Source organism: Gekko japonicus, unplaced genomic scaffold, assembly GCF_001447785.1.
Source record: "Gekko japonicus isolate JY-2015 unplaced genomic scaffold, Gekko_japonicus_V1.1 scaffold18, whole genome shotgun sequence".
NCBI lineage: Eukaryota > Metazoa > Chordata > Lepidosauria > Squamata > Gekkonidae > Gekko > Gekko japonicus.
In genome coordinates, this window is record NW_015170275.1 from 3,173,545 (window position 1) to 3,184,544 (window position 11,000).

Below are 11,000 nucleotides of genomic sequence, written 5' to 3' on the forward strand. Positions count from 1 at the left end.
GCTGGAGTGGCCGCGGGGGGGTCTGGAGTCGGGCGGCCGCTGGCGGGGGACGCAGTCGCCCGGGCCGAGATTGGGGGGGCAAGGCGGGCGACAGAAGGCCGATGCCTCCGTCGCCCGGCCCTCTACAGAATCCACCCCCCAAACCTCCAGGTATTTCCCTCCTTAGAGCTGGCAACCCTACATTCCCCTCAGTGCCTGTTGGTAGGCAACTAAGCTTGGTCCTGTCACCTACTTTGGCCTTTGGGAGAAAACACATTGGGGCCAGTCCTGATAGGGTTGCCAACTCCAGATGGGAAATTCCTGGAGACTTGAGGGATGGAGCCTGAAGAGGGTGAGGTTTGAGGAGGGGTGGGACCTCAGACAGGTACACTGCCATAGACTCCACCCTCCAAACCAGTCAGTCCCACATAGGGAACCATTGTTGCCAATCTCCAGGTGAGGGCTGGAGAGCACTCAGTATTACAACTGTTCTGCAGAAGGGAGGGCAGAAGTCAGCTGAAGTCAAAGGGGCAGATAATGGTAGGTTGGTGGCTAGCTGGGAAGGAGATGGGGTTGCCAACTACATGCTGACAAATTCCTGGGGATTTGAGGGGTGGAGCCTGGAGAGGGTGGGGTTTGCAGAGGGGTGGGACCTCAGACAGGTAGAATGCCATAGACTCCACCCTCCAAACCAGCCATTTTGTCCTGGGTAACAATTGTTGCCAATCTCCAGGTGAGGGCTACAGATTACTCACAATTACAACTGCTCTTCAGGTAGCAGAGATCAGTTCCTCTGGAGAAAACAGTGGACTCTGTCATTATACCCTGCTGAGGTCACCACAGCAAATTGACACTGTTTGTCCAAAGCCAGAGCACTGCCCCAGAGCCTCTTTCTAGATCCCGTTGTATTGCTTTCACAACGGGCTTTACTGCTAGTTTATAATAAAGCAAGTGGTCTGAAAGAATACAAATCTTTCATGATAGTGGCCAAATTCTTCAACAGTAAATTATTTATTTATCTAAAATTATAATTTTAATAGTGTGAAATGTAGCATATATAAAGTAGTAACCATGTATTTAAAATGAATTAAAGCAGCAATTTTAGGGAAGTGGCTGCAAGGATATCACTTTCCAAACACAGCTGGCATCTACAGCAGTACCAAAGCCTACAGATAAGCATAGAAATAATAATAATAAGCCAAAGAGTGCTCTTTTTTGCCCATGGATTCATAGACGATAAAACGAAGAACTTAACTCCCAAAAGACACTGTATGCTCAGAACAACAAATTTTGAATCCATAAAGGTCTTGAATTGTAGCCTGTTGTTAAATGCATCAATTTACTGTATGTATTTTAGACATTTCTTACCAACAACAAAAATTTCACAGAGACAGGAGACCCTAGTATTCTGTTTTTGTAACTGGTTCCTAATGGATTTTTTCCTGTCATTTCAGACTGACCCATTCTAGTAACTAGCTGCTAGCAGAACTTATTTACCTGTTCATACAAACCCACTTGCATTGGGTTGGCAAAGTGTAGTTGAACTGCTTTTGAGGGAAACTGCTTTTTCCCATTTTCAACCCCTTTATTGTGTTTCTGAACTGCTGTGGTGTGCTGTTTAAAATTTCCATAGCACTTCCCACAATGCCACTTCCCCCCGCCCTTTTTCACCATACGATCTTCCTCGGACTTTTAAAAAACATTCTAAGGTGAGTGCTACTGTGCAAATAGTGCTCATTTTAGAATGCTTTTTCAAAAGTTCAAGGAAGATTGCACAGTGAAAAAGGGGGGGGGGGAAGTGGCACTGTTCGAAATGACCAAAGTGCTTCAGAGACAGCTCATTAACAGAACGAAATTCACTCTATGAAACCCCCATCCCTGTATCACTTTACTCGAAATCGGGCCAACAATGAATAACATCCAGTTTAGAACAGTAATTTGAAAAGGGCCAGGAGTCTTTGCAATATGAATGGAAAACCCTTATGTAACTAAAGTTTGCCATTTGTTCTATGGGTTTGTAAGTACTGAAAAAATTACTACTCCAAACAGAAAGAGAGCCAATACAAATACAATAGTTTCCAATAATTAACTTGAGAGAATTGGGATTAAGCCATCTAATCTTGCACTTCAAGTTTCCCGCTTTAAAACTTGTAGTAGTTATGGCAAGCAGATAAAACTGAGCAAAGAGGGAAAAGATACGAGAAAGCAAGCATGGTCTGGCTCTTTAAATCTACTGATCTCCGAAGTGTGCTTGTGCTCTGGAAGGTCACTTCTGCCATAAATTTTCCAGCTGCCATTGCCTACTGTTTCGCAGATGCCATCACTCCAGCCACTCTTTTCCCTACTCCTCAATAGCGGTTACTTCCTTCTCATCAATAAGAGGCCATTTCAGGCTCCTCCCTTTGAAGAGGGTAGTCTAAATGAAAGTACAACAGCTGCCACCCTCTCCTCACTAAGGTAGGTAGGGCAGTCAAGGCAAGCAGGGGTACAGTAGATGCTTCTTCCACCTCTTCATAAGAAGACTGTGGTGTTTGGTAAGGTGGTGGCAGCCAGTGCACTCTTTATATTGAGGTGGCAGCAGCTATAAAGAGGGTGTGAGAGTCACTCTCTACAATCTCTGCAGCCAGCCCCTCATTCAGCCACCATGATTGCTGCAGGAGGATTACATAGTCAGGCCAGAAATGATGTGGGCTAGAAGAGAGAAACAGGCCCTTTCCCCAGGAACATTTGAACTTCTCCATCTGCTGCTACATTAGTGCTAGAGTAGTACAGTCTTTTATACATGGCTAAACTTTGGTGAACATTATATTTGTATCATCTTGTGCTTACCAATGTCTTTACATGTTAAGATATGATGTATCAGATATTTCAAAACAGAAATAAAGAAATACCATCATGCACGAAAAAAACTGTAACAAGAGCTAAATTAAAGTGGAAAAAATGGGGCACAGAATGCTAATATCCTTACTTGGTTTTACTAGTTGCTCCTCTTGCACCTTTCCAGCACCATCAGATTCTGAGAGCTCCTTTATGAAGTTGGAAGGAAACATGCCAGTCTTTCCATTGAGAACTCCTTCCCACCAGCCCTCTTCCACCTGTGCCAAGACAAAAACACAGTACATTCTGAAGTTCAGACTTGCACATACATGTGACAGTTGTTGGGAATTATTTTAATATTGATTACATATGTAAACCTTACACTGGCCTTTCATAGACTGATCAGAAGTGCTATAGAATCCTGAAAGTTATGGAAACTCCCTTCCTCCTTTTACCTTCCTTCTTCTCAAGAAAGTAGTGTTGGATGATTGCGTTTTTACCGTTTTAGAGTTACCTTGTAGTTTTGTCTTGTCCTGGGTAATGTTATACATCTATTTGTTGATACTGTGATAGATAATCCATCAGTGTGGAATGCAGTGTCATCAATACACTGATGATATGGAACTCTGTTTTCATCAGATCCAGGAGCACAAATCTCCTTCCTGAATTTGTGCCTGGAACCTTTTTGGAATGCACGATTGAAAGAAACCCAATGCAGGCAATACAAAGGTACTGATAGCTGGAAGTCTCTGGATCTCGGAAGGGATTACACTTCCTCCAAAAGAGAAAATACACTCCTAGAAGCAGAACCTTGCTCCTGGGCCCACAGGTTATGGCGGTATCTTCTACTAATTTCAGATGTTCAGCCAAGTGTGTCCCCTTGTAGATCTTCAACCTCCAATTCTGATTACCGTTACTTGTTCTATGCCAGTTCTGAATACTACTCAGACAGCTGATAGTTCAGAATTAAGCAGTCTACCTTTTAATTAACACAAAGTTAGAACACAGCTATATTTTGAATTTCAGGTTCTGGTCTTGGTTGTATATAAAAGCCTTCCCTCAATCAAGTGATGGACACTGATATATTTAATGAGAGTGCTGTGTTGTTTTATTATTGCTGCCTTAGCAGTTTGGTGATTTATCATTGTTTTACTGGATATTGATTTCAGTAGTTATATATGAAGCACTGCATATTTTAAAAAATATTGTGTTAACCTTATAAACACAGTACACATGTGCACTCATAGAAAATGAATGTTTAAAAGGCAGTGAGGTTCAGTAGATAAGAGTATAATGAATCCTTGATCTTCAAGATTTCATTTTAAGTCCAAGTATTATTATACATTCACCTGGATTTATCTTTATCATACACTTAGAATCTGAGGGCCTAACCAGATACAACATTTTCCACATGTGCACTTACAACTAATGAAGAGGAGGAGGAGAAGGAGGAGGAGGAGGAGGCGGAGGAGGAGGAGATTGGATTTATACCCTGCCCTTCACTACTCAAAAGAGTCTCGGAGTGGCTTTACAATCTCCTTTCCCTTCCCATCCCCACAACAGACACCCTGTGAAATAGATGGGGCTGAGAGAAATCTTTCCAGAACTGCTTTTGAGATAACAGCTCCAAAAGAATTTATGACTGACCCAAGGTCACACCAGCAGCTGCATGTGGAGAAGTGGAGAATCAAACCTGGTTTTCCCAGAAGGGTTGCATCTGTGGCTGCGGTCACACACACTAAACAATCCACTTTCAATCCACTTTCAAGGCACTTTCCAACTGGATTTTGCCAGTTCACACAGTAAAAATCCAGTTTGAAAGTGGATTGAAAGTTGATTATTTAGTGTGTGTGACCGCAGCCTGTGTGTCGCATAGAGCCTGTCGCCCCTCCAGTACAGAAGATCACTTACCTTGGTGGGGGAAGGGAAAAGAGGTGCAATTCTGCCATTTGAAATAAATAAATGGGGAGATTTCCCACAGGAAGGTGAAGGGGGGAGGAAAGAAGAATGGTGGAGGGGCTGCTCTATCTCACAGCTCAGCCAGGAAGGGATGAGAAAGGGAAAAGATAATAGTATCGAGTGTTCCTCTGCTGCTGCCATCACCCTCCCTGTGTCCTATTCCCTTTCCTGTCTTCTCCCTGCCTGTGCTACATAAATTTAGGTGGGGAAGCACCCTGCATGCTCTTGTTTTTTCCTTAACTCCACCACAACTAGCATTAGTTATTTCAGTTTCTTGTAATTGTTTTTAATTTGTTCCATGTCTAGAGTAACTGAATCGCTTCTGAGTGGAATAGAAGTTTAATCAATACATTTAACACAATTTTTTTATTTTTGAAAATTGTTTCTCACATTAAAAAAATCCCCTTTGTATTCTGATATAAGATTATAACATACTGAATTGAACACAATGAAACTGTCAATAAAACCCAGACATTACTTCTGTTGGAAAGCAGTAAATGAATTATTCTCTAGCATAACAGTAGTAGAAAATAAGCATGTCATGTAAAGTGATTAAGTTTCTCTCATGCAAATCTATTTCAAATGAAATGGCAGCATCATGCTGGGAAATGACAGCCCCTAAAGAGCGAATGCCCTTAGGTTATATAAAGTGACAGCAGAAATGACTCATCCTCTATACCATCTAAGGATATCTTTGACATTTTAATAATTTCCATTCATCAGACATTCCCCATGTACAGAAAAGTGACAGAAGACGACAGCTTCAGTATGCAAATGATCGAACTCTAACACAGATTCAATTCACCTCTTTACAGAAAAAAATATTTAAAACAAATAATTGAACAAATTAAGCACTTTTCGAAATTTGGACAAAACTAAGCAAAACAATGTTTAGCTTTTAAACAGACAATATATTATACATGTGGTTTACCCAAGCTTCAGTATTTTCAGGATAATAAAAACATAAGAAGGACACTGAAAAATCAACTCAATTTGGGAAGTATCTGTGCCATGTTAGTTTTAGCTTTGAACTAAGTTTGATTACTCAAGATCATAAGAACATAAGAACATAAGAGACGCCAATGTTGGATCAGACCAAAGGCCCATCCAGTCCAACACTCTGTATCACACAGTGGCCAGAAATACCAGTGCCATCAGGAGGTCGACCAGTGGGGCCAGGACATTAGAAACCCTCCCACTGTTGACCCCCCCCCCCAAGCACCAAGAAGACAGAGCATCACTTGCCCCAGAGCCCCTATCTTTACCTTGTGGCTAATAGCCACTGATGGACCTCTGCTCCATATGCTTATCTAATTCCCTTTTGAAGCTGTCCATGCTTGTAGCCACTACCACCTCCTGTGGTAGTGAATTCCATGTGTTAATCACTCTTTGGGTGAAGAAGTACTTCCTTTTATCCATTCTAACCTGACCCCTCAGCAATTTCATTGAGTGCCCACGAGTTCTTGTATTGTGAGAAAGGGAGAAAAGCAAATGTTATTGCATCTTTTGATATAGCTGGAGCACTGAGGTGAGTGCAAATTTATCTTAAGAACATAAGAACATAAGAGACGCCAATGTTGGATCAGACCAAAGGCCCATCCAGTCCAACACTCTGTGTCACACAGTGGCCAGAAATACCAGTGCCATCAGGAGGTCCACCAGTGGGGCCAGGACATTAGAAGCCCTCCCACTGTTGACCCCCCCAAGCACCAAGAAGACAGAGCATCACTTGCCCCAGAGCCCCTAGCTATACCTTGTGGCTAATAGCCACTGATGGACCTCTGCTCCATATGCTTATCTAATTCCCTTTTGAAGCCATCCATGCTTGTAGCACCCACCACTTCCTGTGGCAGTGAATTCCAAGTGTTAATCACTCTTTGGGTGAAGAAGTACTTCCTTTTATCCGTTCTAACCCGACCGCTCAGCAATTTCATGGAGTGCCCACGGGTTCTTGTATTGTGAGAAAGGGAGAAAAGTACCTCTTTCTTTACCTGCTCTTTCCCATGCATAATCTTATAAACCTCGATCATGTCACCCCTCAGTCGTCTTTTCTCCAAGCTAAAGAGCCCTAAGCGCTTTAACCTTTCCTCATAGGGAAAGTGTTCCAACCCTTTTATCATTCGAGTTGCCCTTTTCTGCACTTTTTCCAAAGCTATAATATCCTTTTTAAGATGTGGTGACCAGAACTGCACACAGTATTCCAAATGAGGTCGCACCATTGATTTATATAGGGGCATTATGATATTGGCTGATCTGTTTTCAATAAAAAATAATAAATAATAATCTTTCAATTTATTAATCGCTCAATCCTGCAGACCTTGCTGGCTCTGTGCGATTTACAGTTACTCATTCAACGCGGGACTAACAATGATTTATGGGGGTAAGGGAGGACAACATATATCTTTTAAATCACACGCATTCACAGTCGGCGAGGGTTTGTTCAGCTGCAGGGTCAGACGTATTCCGTTGGCATCACTTCGGCTTGGCTAGATGACGTCAGCTCCTCCAGGTCTTGCAGCGCCGCACTGCCCATTACAGGCTTCGGAGTCGAAGAGATTTTTTCTTAGGTTTACAATCTCGTGAGCTGAGCATTCCGGTTGCCGGCTAACACCTCCTCCACCGGGGGGGTGTCTTTGGTGTGCCCATCCTCTCTAAGGGGTGGTACCCATTTTTTCTACTCGCCGAAGCTTTCGAACCACTGGGTGGACGGCGAGCTAGGGACAAGGCTGGTAGCTCACACCAACATGGGGCTAGAACTGACAGCCGTACTGTTCAGCTCAGATGTTACTAACCAGAGGATAAATCCTCTGTGCCACCACTCCCCTCCTTTACAATACCCTTCCTAATAATCCCCAGCATAGCATTGGCCTTTTTTATTGCAGTCACACACTGTCTCGACATTTTCAGTGAGTTATCTACTACAACTCCAAGATCTCTCTCTTGATCAGTCTCTGCCAGTTCAGACCCCATCAATGTGTATTTATATTTAGGATTTTTGGGTCCAATGTGCATCACCTTGCCCTTGGCCACATTGAACCCCATTTGCCATGTTGACGCCCACTTGTCCATCCTTGACAGATCCCTTTGGAGTTCCTAAAAATCCTCACTGGTTTTCACCACCCTGAACAACTTCGTATCATCCGCAAATTTAGCCACTTCACTGCTTACTCCCAACTCCAAATTATTAATTGGCCTGATCCAACATTGGCATCTCTTATGTTCTTAATTTCCATTTGCATTTCCCCAATATAAATGTAGGCAGTATACTAATTCATTCACTTATACATTTGAAATATTACTGCTAAATGTTACATATTTCCAGTTTCACTGTATTGCTACACCACTGTGGTATCATGGTTAGAATGTCAGATAAGGATTCGGAAGAATCTAAATAAATCCGCTCTCTGCCCTGAAAGCTCACTGGGTGAACTTGGGCCAGTCACACACTCTCAGCCTAACCTACCTCACAGGGCTGTTGTAAAGATAAAATGGAAAAGAGCAGAATAATTAAGTTGCTTGGAGTTCCCATTGAGGGGAAGGGTATAAATCAAGTAAATACGCCAGCAAACAAATAAACTACATCAACATAAGGATAAAGTCAAGCTCAACTAGTGATAATTGCTTCAATTGTCCGTATGTGTGTATCTTTCCAGCCCTTCATCCTCAAATAATGCTGAGGGTTGTGGGGTCCCATATGGATAAAAAGCATGCAGTGAGGAGGAAACAATGGCAAAATCATCCCTTCAGCTTCAAGCATCAGCAAAGCCCCTTGCACTGGATGAAGGCTTCTTGTACAAGATAAAAGCATGCAATCATTGTCATTTCTTTAACCAAGACATGTAAATTTAATGACAATGGCATCAGCCACTCTGTTAATTGGGATTTATTTTTATTAATAAATCATACTACTGTTAGAAGTCAGACCCCCTCCTCCTGCTGAGGGGCAGTTTATAGGTTAAAAGAGTCAGAAACACCCTTCTTAATATCACCCGCTACCTTAAGTGCAGGGCACTGCTTAAACCAAAATGGACCAAGATGGATGCCAGTCTGGCAGAGGCTTGGGAAAGCAGTTTTCAAGGGCAGCTGGCTGGCTACTATCCCCTGGAGAGATGCAGGACTTTAGGACTGAACCCCCACCATCCTAACGTCCCCTTCACCCATTACCCTTGATTAAGCAGCAATTAATCAACACTTCAGTCTAGTCACCTTCCTAATTACCCTTCCGGTCAGATGCTTGTAAGGACATCAAACCTTTCCCGCCTCTATATCTACATCCAGTAGAACCACCAGTTCATTGTCCTCTCTTGGTTAGTCAACCTGCCTCAGGATATGTTTTTCCCTCTAAATATGTCAGCCCACTGCCCCAGAAGTGAGTGGGTATTCTTGGATCCTCCACAACCCCCCCCCCCACTTGTGTGTGTGTGCCTTCTCTCTCATGTTTTCCAAAATGCTGGCTGTTTCCTTCTTCGACTTGCTGCTTCCATGGACCTCTTCAGTGTCCTTCCCTAAAAAATCTCTTTCATTTCCTCCCTGCCTTTCTTAGCTGCTGAAAGTGTTTGCTGTGTGAATCCTTGTTTTATTCAGTTTTATTTTTGTTTCTAATAAAAACCCTACCAGCTGAACATCTGGCTGGTCATTTCCAAGAGTTCTCATGGGGACCAATCCCCGTATATATAGGTGGAGATTCCAGTTACCCACCTCTCACTTTGTCTCCAAGCTAATTCCCCCAAATTAAGTGGAGACTGCCTATTTTGGGTAACACTACTTTTCAATATAGCCCCCCCCCCCAATCCTTCTTTGAATACTGGATGAAAATGTTGGTCTACACTATGGCTATGTCCCACAATTAGTGTAACTCCTTCTCAGAATTACCTACACAATGCCAACTCTCATTTCCTCAAAACCCAGTTTGGTAAAACTTCGGTCTAACCCTAAGCCCTTCATTTCCGACTGGAACTCTGAACTGAAAGCAGTTCTTTCATCTATTACCGACACTCTCATCTTGTTTTATTCTCTTGTCAGCCTCCCTTTCAAGATAGGGAGTGGTTGCCTTGTTTTTTATGCACATCTATGCACAATCCATATTAATAATTCTACATAAATAAATATAGATAGGCATGTGTAAAAACACAACAGCATGTTGTAGTAGCTTTAATTACCAGGACAGGAATTACCACACACATAGCTGTCTCTGAAATTTAGCAAACTGGGCACATCATGTGCCATATGGTTTAAGACCGTGTTAAAATTTTAAGCCAATAAAAGCTGATTGGAAAATGAATTATCAATGAAAGAACACTACTTACTTCTCCTACCACCTCAATGATGTCTCCAACTTTTAACTCCAGCTCATCTTCATTCTGAGGCATGTAACTGAAAGCCACCTGACATCTTCTCCGCCTATTTCGATCTCCTAAATAAAAAAATAAAAACTGCTGTTATTAGTAATAAATCTGCACCAACATTAAAGTGTTAATTACATTTTCATGACAAAGCTACCTTGCTGTTCTGTCACAAACTTGTGCATGTTAGTGGAAGTGCGGGATCACTACAGCAAATAATATTTTTAATGTTTGCAATGATTTAGCAAATGAACACTAAAACCTCTGAGAAAGAAATACAGTATTTAAAACACACATATTGTACCCTTCTGTATAAATCATTCGCACAAGGTAGGTCATAGGTTTGTTCCCATACACTCCAAATGAAAATGCCAAACTATAATATGGGTTAACTAATTTAAGAACATTTGAACTGCAGTTCACCAAACCTTTTCCTTCTTACTAATATAAGTTCCCTTACATATTATCAAGATGATTTCCCAACACATAGACAGAGCAACCCTGGCTCAAAGCTAAATCCAGTAATATAACTGGATTTCACTTTTCCTTCTTTGTGCATCAAAATGTGGTGAACAAGCCCTGACCTGGATAGCCCAGGCAAGCTCAATCTCGTCAGATCTCAAAAGCTAAGCAGGTCTGACCCTGGCAAGTATTTGGATGGGAGACCTCCAGAGAATACCAGGGTCAGGAGGCCAGAGGCAGGCTATCAAGCCACTTCTCTGAACGTCCTCTGTGCCCCAATAAGAGTCGCCACAGGTCGCCATGACTTCCAGGCATGGGCACACACAGGCCATATCTCACAAGCCATTCAACATTGATGAATTTGCCCAGTTCCAGTTGGAGCCAAAGTCCAAGTAACAAACCTCTTTCAGATCCAAAGCCATAAAAATGGCGGCAAGGAAC

The 11,000-nt window shown here is 42.4% G+C and overlaps 1 protein-coding gene across 1 annotated transcript in view; it reads right to left on the reverse strand.

Annotated features, from left to right (window-relative positions):
* The window catches only part of SH3KBP1 (SH3-domain kinase binding protein 1), a 104,857-nt gene extending 94,745 nt beyond the window's left edge, over positions 1 to 10,112 (reverse strand). The window contains exons 1-2 of the mRNA XM_015417617.1: positions 10,062 to 10,112; positions 2,948 to 3,074 (exon numbers count right to left, since the gene is read on the reverse strand). Of these exons, the coding sequence (XP_015273103.1) occupies positions 2,948 to 3,029 (82 nt within the window). The 5' untranslated portion in view covers positions 3,030 to 3,074; positions 10,062 to 10,112. The remainder of the gene's footprint in view (positions 1 to 2,947; positions 3,075 to 10,061) is intronic.
* Between the last annotated feature and the right edge of the window lie 888 nt (positions 10,113 to 11,000).